At 39.6% G+C, this 21,869-nt stretch overlaps 1 protein-coding gene across 2 annotated transcripts in view; it reads left to right on the forward strand.

Moving 5' to 3' along the window:
- PIP4K2A (phosphatidylinositol-5-phosphate 4-kinase type 2 alpha) overlaps positions 1-21,869 on the forward strand; it is a 73,471-nt gene that overhangs the window by 25,088 nt on the left and 26,514 nt on the right. For both annotated transcript variants that reach the window (XM_044424808.1, XM_044424809.1), the window contains 3 exons: positions 4,709-4,806; positions 8,031-8,127; positions 21,592-21,744. In XM_044424808.1, the coding sequence (XP_044280743.1) occupies positions 4,709-4,806; positions 8,031-8,127; positions 21,592-21,744 (348 nt within the window). The remainder of the gene's footprint in view (positions 1-4,708; positions 4,807-8,030; positions 8,128-21,591; positions 21,745-21,869) is intronic.

Here is a 21,869-nt window from a genome sequence, read left to right on the forward strand (position 1 = left end):
AGGCTTAACATCCCAATGGCATTAGTTCCAAAAGGGATTTCTAAAAGTATGGGTCTCATTTAATATAGTTGGTATACCTCATCACACAGGGCAAACCTGTTACAATGTGCTGCCTGAGGGGGGTGGGGGGCTCCCTCCCATTCTGTGTGCATATCTGCAAATCTTCCTTCAGTACTGGCGATGTGACAGTGTCCACCACTGAATGTCAGGGTACCTGGCAGGCTTAGACAGGGCAGTTCAAGGTGTAGGTTGCGCAACTTTTTCTTTCAATATTTTGCCCCCCGCCCCCGGCCATCATTTGCCTGAAACAACTGCTTCACTCTGCCTAATGGAAAGGCCAACTCTGTCATCACAGAAATTACTCAGTGTACAACATGTTATGGGGTCTCTTAGGTGGCAAATGTTTAAATTTGTGCGCGGGGGGTGGGGGGAATTCACAACTCCAGTGATCTGGTTGCAGCTTCCCTTTGGACAGCCAGCAAAATGTTCAACTCCCCTTTCTCCCCCTCCTAGAACTTGACAAGAAGAGTCTTCTCAGGGGACAACCAGCTCCCCATATGCACATTAGCAGCAACATCTGACTGACAATATTCACTAAGCCAAAAGGGGAAATGATGGATATTTTTCCTTCCGCACCTTTTGTGTCTTCTCCATTGTAGGGAGCCCTTCAGCACTTCCCACTCTCCTTGTAAAAGAGTTTGCAAAACCAGTGCTGAAAAAGCCAGGGTGCTTCACAACATGACAACATGTTATGACAGTTAAGAGTATGGAACTCAAGCCAAGCAGACCCAACTTTAAATTCCAGACTGCGTGACACTAGTCCGGTCCTTGTCAGCATGATCTACATCACAAGGTAGTTGTGAGGATTAAATGGAGCCAGGGGAGACATGCCTGCTGTTTTGAATTTCTTAGAAGAAAGTAGAATATACTTAAATAACTCTTCTGCTGCATTGTTTTGTCTCAGTTCTGCTTAAACCTGGCATTCAAGCAAAAGTCTAGGTATGTAAACAACAGTGTAGCTGTACTTGCTCTATTTTCGCCAGACTAAGCTCACTTCTAGAGCTTTCCCAAACCTGGCTGTAAGAGCTGCAGTGCTTGTGTCCAAGTGATGGGTCAGATACAAGGAGATGCCCTTTGCTAACTATATCCCTACCTCCTGCACATCATCCCTTCTGCCCCACTTTGAACCCTCAGCAGGAGTAAGCCTTGGGCTAATGGAGAGACTGAAATAGGCACAGAATCTGCATAGCTGTGGCATACATTCTGCTGCTGGACTCACTCAGCTCAGAGCTGCAGCATCTGAAAGACTGCTTGTGCATCTGCCTCAGGTGCTGGTGTAAGTTCCTGCATGGAGATAAGTAGGGATTGAAGGTGAGCAGCTTGGAATTCGATACCCATATGGAAGAAAATAACCAAGGCACTCAAGAGATTTGGAGAAAAAGAGACAACTCTTGAGTGCCTAAGGGCCCAGTTACTTTTTGGAAAAGCTTTTGGGACTTGTATTCTATTGGTGGGCTTAGCCTAAAATTTTTGCTGTCTGTAATTGCCTGTAGCCTTAGAAGAGGTATTCTAAACCTTTAGGATAGGAAAAAGCAGGAAAACCACCAGACCATCACTAGATGGGAAAAGGGGGATAGATCAAAGAAAGGAGGCATAGCTATCCAGGGAATTCAGGAGGGCTGAATTCTGGACCAGATGCTCTACACCCCCTATTGAAAGAACTGGAATGGGTTCTGTTATAAGTTAAGAAAAATTCAATTGTGATTTCTTATTCTCCAATGTTGAATCTTGCTTTTGTCTTGTGGAATGTCTGAAGGGTTCTCCCAAGGGGACTGCATGAACACTACTGTGCTACCCTGCTCTAGCAGTCCTTGTTTTTCTTGGCTTAATAAGTAACACTGCAACAATGAGTTGATTTTAAAAGGTTTCGATCATTTAAATTGTCCCCAATTAATTTGGCAGTAGCTGTTCCACCTTTAACCAAAAAATACAATCCTTACAAAAGGAGTGGGATGTAAATGTTGTCTGAAGAAGCATTCTTCCTTTTCTGAGTTGCTCGCTATGATATATCAAGTGTTACCTTCTAAAGAAGAAATGTTCCTCCCACAAAGTATTTTATATCTAGGTCTAATTGATTGATGTTACTTGATTAAGGATGCATTCTTATACCCACATGCCTGGAAGTAATTTCAGTTGAACTCAGTGAGTATTCCTTTTGAGTAGACATGTCTAGAATTGCACTTTACAGAAATTTTAGTCAATTGAATCAGGTGTGTATGGGACTCATAGTACCACAAGAAATGTGTTTGACTCTAAGATGTCACAAGACATCTCATGATAGTATAGTGGTTAGAATGTTGTTACTGACTCTCAGCTTAACCTTCCTTACAGGGTTGTAAGGACAACATGGACAGAAGGAGGAGGATCATAGAGGATGTGCTGGGTACCTTGAAGGAAAATGGGTGGATGTAAACATAATAATAAATAAAAGTAATTAATTACATAGATACATGAAAATGTTGTCTCGGGGGCTTTCAAGGATGTCATCAAATGCTGAAATTACTGCTATAGCTTTTGAAGAAATGAAATTGCCTTACACATATTTGGGCCATTGGTAGCAAGTTGCTAAGATTTTGGCAGCATTTTTTCTTAGCGCTGCTACCCAAGTTTCAGGAAGTGAAGCTTGGAAGATGCAACCCCTGAAACATGTACTTTGGCATGGAACAATATTTCCACCTAAAATGCAGTTCTAAAGAAGTCTAAAATGTGTTTTTTACCTTCTTAGTCTCATGATCCAAACCATTTCCTTATTGAAGTTTGTCCCTTATCAAACTAATCTTTCTGGTTTGTTGAATTATACTACAGCTTGATGTTTGTTTTCAAGTAATTTATATCTCTGAACACCTGATGAGACAAAACCAACATTCTGCAGTGTGACACAGAAAGATTCAGCAGTTATATGCTCCTCCCAGCTCTCAAAGCCAGGCACGAAAAGTCTTGAAACAATCAGTCCTTTTTCCATTTCTGTTTGACCATCTTTTTAATTAAAGATGCTGTTATTTAGGGGCAGGGCTTAAAGACAAAGGCTGCTCAAAATTTGCCTTGCTGTGCCTGTCTCCATTGTGTTCAAGGCTAAGCTATCTATCTGCAGTTAGTCAAGCTTCTTTGGTATTAAACCTCCATTAATGAGATAAATTTGCTGAAAAAACACAAGTTGCTTGTATGATCTAAATGTCTCTTTAGATTGGAAGGAACAGGAAATGTTAGAAATGTAGTGAACAGACACAAATGGATATGGAAAATATTTACCTAGAAATGGAAACTAGTTTTAAGTTTCTTTGCTTAGGGAGAATTAATCTAGATCTCTGGATTTTACCTCAGAGCTGGCAGAGCAGCTCTGTAGCTAAGACCAGTTTCTGTGTATTTAGAAAAATCTACTTACAAAATTGAGATTTATGCTGTTGCTAATAATTTTTGCATAGAGGCTCTCTTGGTTTAGAACTGTAAGCTAGTTTTCCCCTTTGTTTTTGAAACCTTACATTCGATTTACGTTTTAGCTGCATTTTTGTGCATATTCTTGTATTTCCACAATTGTGTGTCTGTAAATGTGATCATAATGTCGATGATTATGTTGTTTTGGGTTGACCTAATGAAACACAAGTTTGTGATAGCTTTTTCAGTGCAATTATCAGGTGGATTATATGGAAGAACTCTCTTGAGTGGTGGGGATGAGATGATACAGTGAAAACTGAAGATAAGGGAGAGTTCTGACTGGAAGGCAAACTCTGTGCCAGGGGTAGACAGTTCGATGCCCATAGGCATGAATGCACCCTGAACACCTTTATTTGTGCACACCAAGGGGCCCTACCTATCTCTGCCCTATGTAATTGTTTACATTTCAGCTAAGCTGCTGATGACTGAAGGCTCACGATTCTTTAGTGCTGGTGGTTGCAAAGCCATCTGTGGTACAATTTGAAAAAAAAAAGATTTCCTCACCTGTGGTACAAACAAAAGACATCTGGGGTAACAGATGTAGGAGGTATGGCTTGTGTTCACATTCCCCTGGCCTCTTTATAACTTTACTCTTTATACTTTTAGTCTTGCTTTTATAGAATGTTAAAATTTGATAGTTCTATCAGCAATTGTTCCTGCTGTGAATAACTGTGTTATTTTCATAAAGCTCGAATTGAATTGTCATAGACTGTACTTCTTGCATTTCACTGTCATTAACCCTTATTGCCACTTAGCATGAATTTTTACCTGTGTTTCCTTTACACTCACATTTATGTATACCTTCCAAATAAGGATTACGTTTCATGCATTTGATGGACTCTAGTCCATGAACACTTGCACCATAATTTGTTTATTTTTAGGGTGTCAAAGCCTCATTGTTGTTTTTGCTGCAGCAGGCTGATTGTCAAACAAAAAAAAAATCTGTTTTGAATTACATCATTCTAACATACTGATGAAATGCACTCTGAAAGTGTAAGTCCCACAGTCTGAATTTTTGGGTTGCCTAAAATAGGAGACAGGTGACTACCTCTTGTTGCTACAAAACTTCAGCTCTGGTCCTCCATGACCACTGGCCATGTTTTTTGGGGCTCACCAGTGTTGGCAGCAAAGCAGATCTGAAGGCTGCCAATTTCCGATCTCTTTTAGCCTTACATATTTCAAATTTCTCTTCATTCTGCTTCTTCCTTCCTTGCAGATCAATGAACTGAGCCATGTACAAATCCCTGTTATGTTGATGCCAGATGACTTTAAAGCATATTCAAAGATAAAAGTGGACAATCACCTTTTCAACAAGTAAGTGAAGTAGACAATATTTATGTATGGCATAGATCTGTATGCATTTGATTATTTGTCAATGGCTAGAAGGAAATTCTTGCTGATTAACTTGGATTTAATGATTCAGCTCCCTTTAATATGTTAAAAACTGTCAGCTGATCAACTGTGAAGTAAGTTTTTTTGTTGCATTGTATACTGTTTTCTATAAATACCTTGTAACAGAATTTAACTGCAAACATATATGAGCAAATGTATTGAACATGGTATTGCTTCAGACCTTTAGAGCACAGTCCTATGCATACTTAGACAAAAAACGTCCTACAGCTTCCAGCACATCCCACGCTGAGAATCATTGTACATTTTTTCTGTCAAATCATGCATAGGATTGCACCCTTAGTGTATTAGTCACCTACTGAAAGACTCAGGGAGGATGACAGCTCTCTCTTTCACATGCACATGCACACACCCAATGGAAAACCCACTGAATCCAAAGCAAAACAATAGTAATCTCCCCACACCCATATGCCAGTCCACAAAAGCTTTTGCCACAAGATACTGCTTCAGCTTAAGCTGGTTACAAAATGCTTGCATCAGTGTCTCCAAAAATTCTTTAGGGATGGGTAAACTGGTTGAAATCTGGATGGGTGATCTAAATGTTGTGAGCTGTCCAGAGAGTTAAGGCTATGAGAGGTATAGAAATGCTGCTGCTGCTGCTGATACTCATGACTCTGCTTGGAGTAACTCAGAAATAAACTGACTTTTCCCCCCAAAGGAAACAGATCAGTTCATTTTCTGAACTAGTCCAAGGTCCATTGGGGACATTCCCCTTCTTGCCAATTCTATGCCAACTCCCAAATCACCCTCCTCTCTTTTCCCTTAATTTGCTTGCCAGTGGAAGTGGGAGAGTGAGAGCAATTGATAGCAGGGGAAAAGAAGGCTCCCTCGCCACATCTTGACATGTTGCTCAGTGCATCAAGACAGAAAGAGTTGTGGTCCTTAAGAATTGGAAAGTTGTGATGAAGTTTGTTTCTGCATCAGACCTGGAAAAACATTTGCAACGTATCTACTTAGCTTTACACGAGTTTCTAGAGAGCCTTAAGGGTGCAATTTTATGAATGTGCTGACAAAAATATTCTGGCTAGGGAATACTGGAAGTTTCAAGCCTTTTCTCTAAATATGCATAGATTTGTACCTTTATTAATAAGGCAGCAGCTCTTAATGATGCTCTGTGGTTTATTCTTGGCATACAGATGGAATTAAGGGGATACTATTCATTGATTTTGGAATTTTCGTTGTGAGCTGTGTTGGAAGACTTTAGGTGGGTATGTACAAATTTTTACACAGGGCAGGGTCTTAGGCAGGCTGTGCCTAGCTGACCCATATTTCATAACTTAATGTCACTCTGGTTTGCTTCTGGAAGCTAATCTGGAACTGGAGCACTCCTGATTACCCACCACCACCAGGACATGAACTGCATTTGCTAAATCTCCTAGCATTAACAGTTCCGTGTGGACTACCATGGACTGGCCTCATAGCTATGTAGGCATACATTACGGGGTGTTAGAGCTGAATCCTGCAAAGCAGATCAGAGCCTTTTGCTAGATGAAGCTGATTGGGGAAAAGTGCTCTACCAGTCATATGTCTGAAGTTGCAGGCTCACCGATGGATCCAGGTTCTGCCGCCAGGCTGAGAACCTGCTTAACCAGGGGAAGCCGATGTTGTCAGTGGAAGCTCTTTCCCTCCCTGCATCACAGGGTCTGCCAACAACCACTATTGCAGGCTTGCCTGGATTAATCTTCAAGAAGTTTGCCTGTGGTGAGGCACTGGTAAGCACTGGCATGGCAGGACGTTGGTTTCATTCGGAGAACAGCTTGCAGTTTATGTTGTGCTCTATATTTCCGCATGAGCTCATGCTGGTTTTGCAGAAACCTTGGAACATGTTCAGGATGGTGCTTTTTGGCCCAAACAGGAAAGTTCTCAAGAAGAATGCAGTCAGCTCTATCAGTTAGGATGGCTTTCTGTATCCCAGTTGTAACTTAAGAAGCTGTCTTGTTGGTCCATCTAGTTTAGTATTGTCAATGCCAGGGGATGGCAACTTGTAGCCCACTTACAAGTCCCACCATCCATCACTGTTTTCTGTGCTTTCTGCAGGTGATGGGAGTTGTAGGCCAACACTCAGTGATCACTAAGTTGCTCACTTCTGGCCTATATTGTTTGGCAGTGGCTTTCCAACATCTCAGACATGAGTCTTTTCCAGCCCTACTGGAAATGCCCAGAACATAGAAACAGAATGAGTCAGAAGGGTCTCCCGGGCCATCTAGTCTGACCCCTGGCTTCAGTCCCCAGCTCTAACATATTCTCTGTAAGTGAGCTACAGATGTTCCCTATGTAGGAGGCCCCTGATTCAGTGCATAGTATCACTACTTAAATGATGGATGGGCATTTTGAAGCCCTTCACTTAATTTCATATTGCTTTTGGCTTAAAATGAAAAGAGATGAATTCTAGACTTCTAACAAGAATGATCTGTCCCTTTCCTGGCAGCCCATTGATAGGAGAAGAAAGGAGAGAGAGAGAGAGATGGGGTGGCAGACAGAAAGAGAAAATGGGTGGTTCTGCTTACCACCCTGACAGATTACCCTTCACGGAGTTACCCTTAACAGAAAAATGGTTGCTCACCCTTTGTCTTGGAGGATCTGTTATTGCAGCACTTGAGAATATCTCTGCCTGAGTCTTTCGACTGTTGCTGTTCATTGGAGTAGACAATATTGCACTAAATGGACCAATGGTTGGACTTAGAATAACGTCCTCCCCTGTGTTCCTGTCTGTATTTGAGTAAAGATGATTAACAAAGGTCCCAGCTACAGCTCTGGCTATTCTGTTATTCTGTGCAAGTACCACAGGAGAGGTTCTGATGATCTCATTTCCATAATGTCTAATGTTTTTGTGCTACTTTCTGTCACAGATTATATGGCCTTCATTTTATCTAGTTAGACTGGACCTACTGAGAGGATTACTGAGCAAGATATGACATTCTGAGCTACAGAACACAGATTTACTAAAATGTTGTTGAATACCTTTTGATGTAGCAGTTTTACAGCATTCTGTGTAAGAGTGACTGTCTCTATGCTTTAGAAAACTCCTGGTGTAGCAGCAGTGAGAGACCATACCCCTGCAGTTCTATTTCTGAAGAAGATATAGGATTCTTCACTAATTCACCTCATTTATCAAATCTGTGTTTCAGAGAAAATATGCCAAGCCATTTCAAATTCAAGGAATATTGTCCAATGGTTTTTCGTAATCTTCGAGAGAGGTTTGGAATCGATGATCAAGACTTTCAGGTTTGTCTCCTATCTTTGTAAGCAAGTATTGATGATTTCTAGGGCTATTCTGGGGTGGGGATGGTCATTTAAGTGACAGTTTTTCTTCCAGAGAGAGACTATTCTCTCTCTCCCTCCCTCCCTCCCTCCCTCTCCCCTACAAGGGGGTAAGACTGCCAAATCTTCATCTGTCAGTGCCCATGCTTTTAAATACCTTATGTAAAGAAATACCGTGTATTCATCTGTCAGGCCTCTTGCTCACCTTCTGCCCTTGTCCACTCTGACCAGCAGGACTCTTTGCTCTTCCCCAGAGAAATGGGCAACATCTGGTGGATGGATGGGGCTAGAAAGCCATGACTATGTTCTCACAGTGTCTTGTAACATTAATTCAATCTCACCAAAAAGCTGAAAGTCTCAACGTTTACTGATAGTCTTGACACAGGGAAAGTTTTGTTGCTGCAAACATTAAGTCAATGTACTCATGGTCTGCAATTATCTCATTGAACAAACTGTTCTAGAAGCTTCATCAGTAGACTTCCAGGGAAAACCTGAACAAAAACTAGCACACAACGCAACAGACCACTTGTAGGCCAAAGCTCTTTTTTGCGTCAAATGGATTTTGGCTCTGAATGGAATGACAACAGAGATGGAGTGAGCCTCATTTTCTCTGGGAGAGAATAGAGGAGAAGTGTAACAAACTCAGATTGCACATTATTTATATCATCTCCCTTGTCACATTAACTTGCTGTCTAGACTGTAGAAAATTTATGTGTAGAGGGGTGGCTACTTCCCATCACTTTTGAGTCAAAGATCCTATGGAAAGAACAGAAGGCATTTCTCACTTCTCCATCTAAAAATGTTATCAAAGGTCATGCAATTCTCTGTAGCCAACTTTTTGCAGGGCTTCAGATGGAAAGAACTTGGTGATGCCTGTTCCTCCTTTGAGCAGACAGAAGCATTTTTAGACTGAAAGCCACTTACAAGCTTTTGTAGGAACCTATTTTTAAGATTGTAAAAAAACCTGACTATATTATTTTGAGAGGATAACAAAGACTTCAAAAAATCCTTAAGCAGCATCTCCTTGGAGAAACTAAGAAGATATACTTAAGCTAATTCAAGAACATAGCAATTAAGTTTTACAACATTTTAATATTTTTCAGTCCTTTCGTAGAACTGAAAACAAAGCCCTATAAGGAGAGATTGAAGGAGCCAGGCCTTGAGAAGATTGTGGGGAGATATGATGACACTTTTCAAATACTTTAAATGTTGTCACACAGAAGAGGGCAAGGATCTCTTCTCAAACGTTCTGGAGTGCAGGGTACAGAATAATGGACTTAAGTTACAGAAAGCCAAATTCAGGCTGGATATCGAGATAAATTTCCTGTTAGAGTAGTACAGCAAAGGAACCGATTACCTAGGAAGGTTGTGGGTTCTCCCACATTTGGAGGCACTGAAGAAGCAGTAGGACAGCCACATGTTGCGGATGCCTTAACTTGTGGTCCTGCTTGAGCAGGGAGTTGGACTTGATGGCGTTCCAACTCTTCTATGATTCTATGAACTGGATTTTCCTTGAACTGTTCCACGTTTAAATAGCAAGCCCCACCTTAAAGAGACTCTGTCTTAGTCCATTGATAGAAGGAAATAGCAGAATTAGTTGGAGGGTGTAAGAATAAAGAATTTTTGGTAAACCTGCATGGGCTTTTAATTTTTCTTATGAAAAACTAGAAAAAGCCTTATCACAGTGGGTAGATGAGCATGTCAAAACTGCAGTTAATCCCAACGCTATGACAAGTGCATCCATCTGAAATATATGCAAAGACCTTTAAGCCAAACTTATACTTTTAAATATATATTTTTAGAACAATCTCAGCAAGTATACTTAATTTAGAGCTACATTTTAACACTAAAGAACACATTAAAAATATGGTAGTAAATAAAGACCCAGAAAATAGAGTGGGAAAGTGCTGCTAAGTGCTGGGCAGAAGTATGCAGAGTTTTCTTTTTCTTCTATTTAGCCAGATCATTTAAGGCATACATATGGAAACTAAGACAATTTCACCAGCAGCTATAATGGGTAAATATTTCTCCTTTGCAGTCAGCTCTCCTTAATATAGGATGGATTCACTCTCTTTAGACATCTAGAGGATCTTTGGAGATTTCTCAGGTTGTTTTGGTACTGACAAACTGAATAGAAACAGTAGCTATCAGTTGTGCACCCAAAGTCATATGGAAATGTGAAGTAAGGTGTCATTAGTGTACTGATGGTGCCCACTCTTTTTCACTTAATCCATATGAAACGGATGTTGTAGCCAGAAGCCCCAGCCAGTAGTGGACAAGTATGAGAGTCAATAAACTGACTCCAGTTAAGGTAGAATTCTGTCTTAAGCAAGAGTTTTTCTAAGAAAACTGAAATCTCAAGTCAGATTTGGTTTCTGTATAAAGCCTAACTTGCATAGGATGCAGCCATGCTTAAAGACCTGACCTGTGTAAGCATTCATAGAATCTCAGAGTTGGAAATGTCCTTGCTGTATGAAGCCCATCTTGTCTGAATGCACCTACAATATGCACAACCGTGCTAATGCAAATATTACCTTACATTTATACACCACATTTTTCTCTTGTGAGGAATCTAAGGAAGTTTACAAGGAGCGGCTCTCCTCTCCATTTTATCCTCACAATAACCACCCTGTGCAATAGGTTAGGCTGAGAGTCTGGGACTGTCACCGAGTGAGCTTCTTAGCTGAGTGGAGACTAGAATGCAGATTTCCTGGGTTCCTAGTCCTGTGCTCTAACCACTGTATCACACTGGCTTGTAGGTTAGCACATATTGGAAAGCACATTCAAGTAAGAACTTTACCTGTAGCCCATATCGTATGATACTTTTATATTAAATATCCCTATGGCAGAGACATTCACTTACATCATCTGCACATGATGGTGGTGAATATTCTTAAAGGAAGATATTTGTAGTGATGATATGGGAGAGTTCATATTTTAGATGAAGTAGAAAATACTTTAATGAACATGATGCATACCAAGCCATGCCAATGGACTCTCCTGCTTCTACAATCTCAAGATGAAATTCTCGTATGTGGAAAGAGAGTCTTAAAAAAATCTTGACATGGAATTAGAAATGAGATCTGGAAAATGCTAGGTTTGGTGCTTGGCTTTGATTTTAAGTGGAAATTGCCAGTGAATTTTGCAGACTGTTATTAGCAACTAGGGTGGTCTTGGAGCTGCTTTTTCATTAAAGAAAGATCTCCATATCCATGTTCAATAATGAGTGCTTTTACTGTAAAAGTAGGCTAGGGTAGCACCCAATTATTTCATCTGGATTAAATCAACTTGCAAGGAATAAAGATTTGTGTGATGGAGTTTGTGCATTTTGATATGAATCTAAAGTGTATTATTAACAATGAAAATTCCTTCTGCAAGGTCTGAGCTACAAGATGTTCAGCTTGGATCCAGACTTAATCACACTAAAATTACTGGGGCAAACAAGTCACCGCTAACATAGGTCCCATTGTGCTCACTGGGTTACTCTGAGTAAATTTGTACTTGATTATCTCCTATCAGTGGTTTTGAAAGCCTCCAGGGTTTCTCTCCATTTTTGGAAGATATATAGTTAGGAATCAGAATTTTAGAGTACTCATCAGGGAACCTTCTCAACTTTAAAGAAAGGCATTTATAATCTGAAAACTTTAGAACAAAGTTAAAGAACTAACTTGAATGGGTACCTTTATTTTTCAGCACTGTGTGAGTTTCAGCTGCAAGGGAATCCAACTCTGCTACTTATTTTTATTTTATTTATTTATTAAAACATTTCTATGCCGCCCCTTGCCGAAGCCTCGGGGCGGCTCACAACATAGAATAAAATACTTCCACTTTGCATATCCCAATTCTTAAATTACCACTGTGCCTGCCACTTCTTTTTGTTTTATATTCAGCCAATGTGCTCCAATAAGCATTATTGATTTGTTATCTTGCACTGTCCTTACAAGTAGATAGGGTTGTGGTACATATACTACATTTTTCCTTGTAAAGTTCAATTCTGACTTTGATTTGCTGGTGTTTATGTCTGCCAAATATTGTATTTATTTATTTATTTATTTGGAATATTTGTATGCCGACCCATTCGCATAAGCCTCAGGACGGCTTCCAACATAATAAATAATTATTCAGACAAGAACATATAAAATCTGGATTCATCCTTGCTAAAAGGCTTTAAAACCAATAAATAATATTAATAATTATTAAAATATTGTTTAAATAAAAAGGTCTTGACCTGGTGCCAAAAAACAAATAACAACGGCGCCAGATGGACCTCTCTGGGGAGCGCATTCCATAAGTGGGGTGCCACCACAGAGATTTTGCAAAACCTGATGCAGTAGCCCTTCCCATACCCACTTCAGGCAAAATGCCACCTCTTTTATGTTTAAAGCACTGCATTTAACATTTAACGGGGAGAATATTTGTTTCTCCTTCCGTTTTTAATGGCGGGAGGGATAAATGGTTTTAAAGGCAAGTTGGATTAGTGAAATTTAAGAGTTTCTAGTGGGTGATATGCACAACTGGCTTCTGTTAAAATATGCAGAATATTTTTCCTTTGAGCTCAGTCTAGGAAGAAGATTGTACCTTTCAGAATATATGAAGCTCCCTCAGTGCAGAACCAGTCTATCTAGCCCAGTACAATCTGCTCTGACTGGCAGCCTTTGGGGGTTCATTCACAGGAGTTGCTTCCTTTTAACTGGAGTTATCAGGGATTGTACCCTCTGCGCATGCAGGGTGGGTGGGTTCAACACTCAGATACTCTGTACACCCATCTTGTATAATAACTCTTATTTTAAATACTTGAGGTCATGTGGTTGGGAATATCAAGCAGAATTAATTCTCAGCAAAGCTATTATCATTGAGTGTTGCAGGACAAACATGGACAAAATGGCATACTTCCCAGTTTGTTTAATAGGCCATGTCAGAATAATTAAAACAACTGTTCTGCCCAAATGTCTTTGTGTTTGGAGTCTACAGTAGATGTCCTTGGTGTATTGTTCCAGAGACTAGACATAATGTGTTCATATCATGAACTTCTAGGGTAAGTCTGCAGATGATAAGCTGCGGTTGTTTCACTCAAGCTAAAATCTATTTTATGAAATATTTTCAGCACTCCCATTCCAGAAACATAAAAGTATATGAGCAGTTCAGCAACTTAAATTCCTTACCTTAAATATCCTGTGTAATACTGAAAGTCCTGCTAATCATTGTTTTTAATCTTTGTATAAGAACAGAGGCATCTGGCTTCAGTTACTCTTAAGTGGTTTAGGCCCAAATTTGCAAACATCCCAAACCTCTCTTTCACACACTTGGAAATAAAAAGCTTTGATCTCAACAGTGCTTCTTCCAAGCCAGTGTGTTAAGGATTGCTGCACAAATGATTTTTTGAAAGGGTTGCATAGTGTTAATTATTGGGAAATTTACATTAACTGAAAAGGCTAAATGGTCTTGATTTGGATTGTGCTTGTTAATGCTTTTCATGCCACTGAGAGACCCAATCAATAGCTGTCAGACCACTGTCATAAAAGTAGGACAGTCATTAGCAGATGACTTTGACCTTTATCACAAAAGGGCTTACTGGGTTTAATCAGTATGCTTACAAAGAAATGGTAAAACATCCACTGTTGAAACAGTTGCTTCACAGAGAACACCAAATTCCCTGTTTCAGTATTAAGATACAGTAAATGGTAAAACATTGTTGTAATTTACTGCAGAAGGTGGTGAACAGTTCTCTTCTGTTTTGTTTTTTAATCTCATTTGGAGACCTTATTTTTTATCTTTTAAAATCAAGAATTTAGTCCCACTTGCAGTTGTGCTGCAATCTGGACCAGTAAACTTGCTGATGGGAGTTGGAAGCTAAAAAGGCCACATTCTCCGCATAGTTTTCAGGAGAAGTGGGATAAACTGCTGTTCTGCATCTTAATTCTGCTGCTATGAACGCAAACAGGAACTCATCTGATGCATTTTAGAAATATTTTTCATGTTCTGGATACACAAGGCAAACCTCCTCATTTGGCTTCAGCTATCCAGTTGTGTAACTGAGAATATTTTGGGAGCAAATATGTGGGTACTAAATATTTTGGTACCATTTGACTACCAAATTGCTCAAGAACTTGACTAATTGCTTATTTGGCTCTTTAGTATCTTTGATTAGCAAAAAGAACATGTGGGCTTTACATAACTTTATTATACTGCTATGTGCTGTCTTCCATCCATTGTATCTTTCTGTATAGAGAACAGCTCATCAATATCCTAACTTAGTTTTTTCAATTATAAATACAGAGAACACTGAAGGAAGGAGAAGCAAGTATTTTTAAGTACTTGATGCTTTCCGGTGACTATCATCTCTACAAATGTTAATGTACAGAGTCCTTTTTGGTGTAAATAGAATATCTGAAAAACAGATAAGATTTTTTATATTTGTAAAAACATATTTTATCATACAAAAATAATTTTACATCTGTACACAAAGAAACATTTTCTATGACTTTTTAAGTTTAAAGACTTATTTAGTATCCATATGTAGATTAAGTATATGGTGTGCCTGCATAAATAATCTTCAGGCTTGTGCAACTTGTAATTATAGTTTAATGATATTCATATGCCATTGAGCGGTATAAAGGATTAGAGATTAAAACTGGCTAATTAAATTGACCTTTAAATTCTTCCTACCCTCTTGGAGTCTGTTGCTAATCCCTAAACACCCATAGTGCAGATAAACTTCAAAGGGGAAAGATGCTGCTGCTTTTCTTTCTCCATCCTGCTGCTCCTTGAAATTTTCATTGAGAAAATGTTAAGACAACAGATGTCCTGTTATTGGACTTTCAGGATGGGAGAAATTCTGCAATATCTTTCTAAAGCACCAGCATGTGCACGGAAATGCTAAGACGTTCTCCCAACTGTAGGGTTTATGCAGTAAATGAATTTTTTAAAACTGTGCCAAAAAGATTGTCAAGATTGGATACTTTCATTTTTTCCCAGCAGCTTGGCTATCTTACCATATTGCTTGTAGAGTTCATCAGCCTTTGCTCTTGGGCCTTGGATGGCTGAGGACGCTTCATTGCCATCTGCCTCTTTCTTACCACAGAAACTATGTAAGAAAGAATAGGCTCATTAGACCTAAATCAGCAACCCTGAGAAACATCTCATTTCTCACCAATGATAAGGCACAAGCTTCAGAATCTTGTCATCCCATGCTGAGATGTCTGCTTGTTTGATGAATAGGTTCAGCTGACACAGCGCAATCCAAACAGCAACTGCATTCTAGTGCAGTGATGGTGAACCTTTTAGAGACCAAGTGCCCAAACTGCAACCCAAAACCAACTCATTTACCGCAAAGTGCCAACACCATAATAAAACCTGAAAACTGAGGTTTTAATTAAAAAAAACCCAACTCACAGCCAGTCCAAGCAAATATATATGTATATGCATATATACATATATCCATGGCAGCTCAATGACTGGCCATGCAAAAGTTCCGATGAGTCGCGGCTAATGAGTGGCAGCTCGTGACATACACCTGGCGTCGCTACTCCTTTCCAAGCAAGCGCATGGCCCCTATGTGTGCTGTTATCCATTGCATGCCTGCTGGGGAGATGCTGGGGCGACTTGACATGCCAAAAGAGAGGCCCCTGCATGCCCCCTGTGGCACGCGTGCCATACGTTCGCCACCACTGGCCTAACTCTACCCTGCTGCACACCCCTAACCCTAATATAGGGGTAAAGTACCATTGAAAAGAAGGCGATTTTGAAAAAGCCTTCCTTGAGTAGCTTTTTCTGCACAGCTCATCATTTCTGCCCATTCTAATCACATTCCAACCATCAAAATCATTCCAGGACACCTCGTTTTTGTAACCCTAGCATATGCTATACCTAATCATGAGCCTGGTTCTCATGTAATGACACCCAGAGTATGGGCTGAGTATGGATTGTCATGGAACATGGAGACCTAGAACTATGGATTAACTATAGCGTGTTAATCACAAACAACCCAGGGAGAGAACCTATGGTTTGTTGGGTTGTGAACTCATTGATGTGTTAAATACAGACTGTCATTCCATATGAACCCAAACCAGGATTGTTTTACCAGAGGAGACAGACAAGAGTGGTAAAAGAAAAAAGAAAAAACCAAACAAATCAGCCAATGTGTCTGACATACTACAGTGCCACAAAATGGTTTGGGTTACAGAGAAGGAGTGAAAGAGGAGGGAGGGAATTAGGCAGACAAGGAATTGAAAAAACACCTAGTGATTTGTGTAAACCCTGGGTAAGTCTGAGTTTTTCTCAAGAGAAGCAGGTTGTGTCTAGTCAGATTTGAAGAAATCATTCCAAGCCTTGGCATAGTGTGATATATAAATGCAGACAGTCTTCATCTGCATTTAATATCTATTGAAAATGAGTTACATTTTACTTTTAAAACTAAGATTCTTGGCCTTTTGGGCTTCATTGGGTTTATAATGCAGGTAATCTAACAAGCGCCTGTATATTTCTGGTATGGGATAAGTACTTGGCTTGATTGAAGTTGTAAGTGTTAAAGGTCAGCTTAAATTTCATGACCTTCAGCCATTTCTCGTGCTAACTGCTCTTGGTGCACATGGACTTTTTATTTTTATTGACCTTGCATAGAGATCATGACATTTTCACCCAAAGGTTGCTCCAATGAATTAGTATTGTGGGGAAAATAATTGTGTGTTTAAAGGCAGTGGGAGAACCAGCGTGATATAGTGGTTAGGAGTGTAGGACTGGGACTTAAGTGATCTGGGTTCTAGTCCCCACTCAGGCACAGTGCTCACTGGGTGACTTCAGGCCAGTCACAGGCGCTCAGCACAATCTTACAGGATTATTGTTGTTGTGAGGAAAAGATTGAGAGGAGGAGAATCATGTACGCTGCCTTGGGTTCCTTGAAAAGAAAAAAGACAGGGTATAAATATAATAAATAATTAAATTTGTATGCCTCATAACAATATCCCATTTCTTTAAGTAGTGAATTTATACAGCATTTCCCCACCCCCCACCCCACCCCACCCCAAGCTGACTTCTATTATTCACCTTTACAGTGTGGCCAATATAGTTCCTGCCCCTTACCCTTTGTGGTGGCCTTCAAACTGATTGGGTGGGTTTGTACAACACAAGCCACAATGTTTTCTCATGCAGGACAGTCTGTTGTGTCATCTGAAACCTGTTGTGGTATTTTAGCATGGTTCATTAGTTTTTTAGAATCCATGATAATAAATGATGGTCTGTTCAATGGTTTCTACACTTCACCGTTGTTTCAACAACTCTGGTGTGCAGTCACCGCAGAGACCCCTGGAAGGAGTGGCAGCTGCTGCAAGAGCGACTCCAGCCATTCAGCACAGGATTGAGTTTCAGACATGGGGGCTGATGGGATACATGCCAACAGTGGGAAGTCTGAGTGAGGAAGGTGAAAATCTCCCTAGTATAGAAACCACTTAATCATCTGCAAGGCACATCAAGGCAAAAATTCCACATAAGTTTACTTGTCATTGCATGTGAACCCAGACACTTTGTTAAACTGTAGCAAGGCACATTTGGCTAAAATTGGTTAGAGCTTGTAGATTTTATTAAGTCCATAATGGCAGTCACTTTTTCTGAATCAGAAAGTTTGTGCTTATTGTTATCAAAAACTGTATTAACTTAAATGAAAATGTGAAACTCTGACAACCAAGTTTCATTCAGAGTCATGTACAGGGAAATAAGCTAATTAAAGCTATTAAAATTGAGTTTGATAGGTATTTTAATTGCAAGAAGGGAGACTGAATAATACAAGAAAAGTTGAAATAGATTAAAGGGAAACAAAGCTGGCCTCTAGTGATTTTTTCCCTGTGCTTTGGTGTTAGTTTAAGCACTAAAAATTTCTGCATGTGATGCATGCTAGGAAAATGTCCATGGGAGGAACCTAATATGCAACACAGTCTCTTTCAAAAGGAATTCTTCCAAAGCTGTGTTCTTCATCTTTGAAAATTTGGAGACAGGAAATATTTAAAGTAAGCACTCATTAAAGTATGGAGACAATGGTCACATTCTCACTGTCCAGCATGCCACACTGAGTGGTTTACCACACATAATGTGTTCCACAAGGAGAGACAGTTGGGCTTATTGTGCCTGTGCAGCCACTTCATCTTTCTCTTCCCTTTGTTCCTCCTGCAGATGTCCCAGGGGATACTGTGGGAACCTGAGGTTTACCTTGCTTCCTGTAGACATGAAAGCCTCTAGCAAAGAAGCAGTATTGCCAGAATTGGGGGGGGGGGTGCTTCTGACAGCTGCAAGAAGCAGCCAGCCCCCACCAACTGGAAGGAGCTTCGGACAGTGCCCCCAGAGAATGGAACAGATAGACAATAGCATCGCCTCTCCAACCCTTACTTGGGGCTTTTAAAGGTGGCAGGTGGCAGTCACTGGCTCAGCAGACACCAGTGGTGGCATCTCCATGTTTCTTCTCCTCAAGCCCCAGTTACAGTTTAATGAGGTGGTCTGGGTGGCCTCTTCTGGAACTGGAACAAGCCATGCATGCTGTGCTTAGGTTCCATAAGAGGTTATTTCAGTGCAGCTGCCAGAAGCCCTAATCCAGAACCACTTGGCTAAAGTGGCAAGCTTTTCTTGTCAAGTGGCTCTTTAGGATTTTGGACAACACCTGGACTACAACATGGCAAGCCCCAAGCATTGTTAAAAAATCCTACAATAAGCTTGTGACTTGTTGGGGAGCCTTGGGAACTACAAAGAGGTCACCCTGTGGGAACTACAGTGAGTTCAGACAACATACTAAGTCACTTTGAGTCAGTCATGACTTTGTGGAGAAAAACAACTGATTTTGGATGTCTTGAAAGGGCAGCAAATTGTTGTTTAATTCATTTTACTCGTAATTTACTCCCAGAGACAGGCTCTTTTGCCCTGGGTCCAAAATAATTGAACCAGCCTTAGACCTTGACTTGGGCTACTGGGAAATCAACATTTGTTCTTCTGGATCAAGAAATAAAGGAAGTGCTATGGGCTAACCCTCTACCTTTTTTATAACAACATTACTATGTCTTGGAACTTTAAAAGCACTCCCTGCTGAAATGAGTTCTGTGTTGCAATATGTGCCACTAATATATATTGGAGATATGTGACTCCTAGCATTCCCAGCCACCTATGCTGGAGGCTGTAGGACCTTAACATGCATAGGACTATGGCCTAGGGAGCTTTGTTTTTTATTATTGTTTCTGTCTCAGATTAGGTCTAGTTCTGTGTGACCTTTACAATACAACTGGGGTCCCAAAACTTTTGGACCCATGGGCACGTTCAGAAATTTGAGAAATAGCCATGGGTACCACTACAAAATGCCCAGCCAAGTGGCTTAGTATCTACCTATTGCATGTATGGATCTTTGGCTGCATTTTAATTAGCAACAATGTTTGTTTCATCTCTTTAATAAGGGAATGTCTAACTTAGGTAATTGTTGGCGGTACAATACAGGTAATGATTCGTTTAAAGATATGCTTTGGCAATGCCCAGTACTTGCAACTTTGGGGAAGAGATTATATGGATAAGTTTCATATTGGAACAGTAATATTTACTGACGTACATTCTCTTTTATATTGGAAATTAACAAACGGAAGAGGAAATGGATTCTCTGAATGTTTTTGAAAGCTAAAATACTGATGTTACAAAATTGTAAGGAAGCATACTTACACCTTAATGCAATGGATTGGGGATCTAATACTTTCAATCTATGAATGGGTGATATATGGGGAACAATTTCAAATGGATACTGATATGGATATTTAGTCCCCCTTTAGGAATTCCTGTATATAATTGCTAAAAAGTTATATGTATTCCATATACAAATCCATGTACATAGATTTAAAAATAGGTATTTTGTAAATTATTATTTCATTTTAAAAATTCTCAGTGCTGCAGGGTCCATGATGGGGAACCATTGGGGTTGCCTGTGTTAGGGACCCCTGCACTAGGCCCATGATTTTATTTATTTATTTATTTATTTATTTATTTATTTATTTATTTTAAATTCAGTTACTTGAACCATTCTGATTCCTTGCTGGAATGCAGATTATTTTATGTTCAGGGAAGATAACAGCACCAATAAAGGGACATAAATGTAAATAAAGATTTAGTTAAAAAGCTTGAGTCAACATATTTGGCACCATATTGTGATGGAACAAACCTTTTTCGAATATGTCCTCATTCTTTCAGAATGACACACTATATTGGGCAGCTATTTTTATCTAAGAAATAAAATGCATTGCTTTTTGGTACTGCTATAATCCTCATTCTTAAAATATATTAAGATGAGACACTTGCTGAGACTAGCATCATTTGAAGATGTGAAGTATTAAATTTCAAAGCCTAAACCTGCATTGTATTGACATTAAAGTGGCTGTCTTGCAGGAAGCCAGCATATTTGTTCATCTACTGCTTGCTTTTCTGTGTTTTTAAAGTATATATTAAATTTCAGTTTGCATTAAATATGATGAGAGGGACTTCTGTTCCTTCCCAGTAATGTAATGAGTGGATGATAGACTGTCAACATTAAGAAGTGTTACTCTTATTTGAAGAACCATCATAATTAATTAATCTCTGTAATAAACAGTACTTACAGCATTGACTTAAAAGAAGATTAAAGAAAAACACCAGGTCTAGTTGCATGTGACAAGCTAGAAGAAACAGCATGGCAGTTCACCTAACTCATGTAGGTTGTGGCATAAACCAACAAATTTAAACTGCACTAAAATGATGTGGAGGGAGTGCATTAACCCCTGCACCTCTGTTAGGAACTTTTTGGGGCAGGTACAAAGGGAGTGAAGGTGACTGTGCAGCTGAATGCTCAGGAACCTTTCAACATTCCTCCCGCTTGCATCCGTAGCATTCGCATGGTGAGAATATTCTTCAGAGATAGCAGCTCACCTGTAGCTTTGGCACCATGTTTTCTTTGGAAAAAATCCTTCTTAATAATAATGACCACTTTGCGTAGCCAAATATAATTGGTAGCATGATAACATTGCTATTACTAAGACATTTAACAATGCAATTTTCAAGCACAAAGAAATGATGCATCAAACTGACAGGAAAGGTAAACCTTTGGAGATTGTACTAAAACACTTTTGTCCCTCCAAAAGCTCCTCCATGCTGAAAATGTTCGTTTTGAATATTCAGTCTTAAACCTGCTATTAGTGAAATACCTTCACAGTAGCCTATTGTATCACCATCACTCTGATTTCTCCAGGAATATTTTTAGTCTCTTTATAGAATGTCACAATACTGTTAAACTGATTCTCCCACCTTGATCTTTTTCCAAAGTATTCAAGATATAATTCAACTAGCAGTCCTATATTTTGACAGCAGTATGATTCAGTCAGACATTAAATGTTTTAATTGCACTAACATTTTATTCTGATGCCTTGTTTTTAATTAATGTGACAGAATTCTTTGACAAGAAGTTGCCCACTTGCTAATGATTCTCAAGCTCGGAGCGGTGCCCGATTTCATACCTCTTATGACAAAAGATATGTCATCAAAACTATAACAAGTGAAGATGTAGCAGAAATGCACAACATACTGAAGAAATACCACCAGGTAATTCTTAGCTTGTTTTAAAAGGGTAGGCCTATGAGGAGAAACACGTAGCTGAATGACTGTGTAACGCTGTAGGAAAATGGGAATTTAAACTGGAAATTGTTGCCAATGCATTTGTAATTGAA

Source organism: Varanus komodoensis, unplaced genomic scaffold, assembly GCF_004798865.1.
Source record: "Varanus komodoensis strain SLA01 unplaced genomic scaffold, ASM479886v1 scaffold15, whole genome shotgun sequence".
NCBI classification, from domain to species: domain Eukaryota; kingdom Metazoa; phylum Chordata; class Lepidosauria; order Squamata; family Varanidae; genus Varanus; species Varanus komodoensis.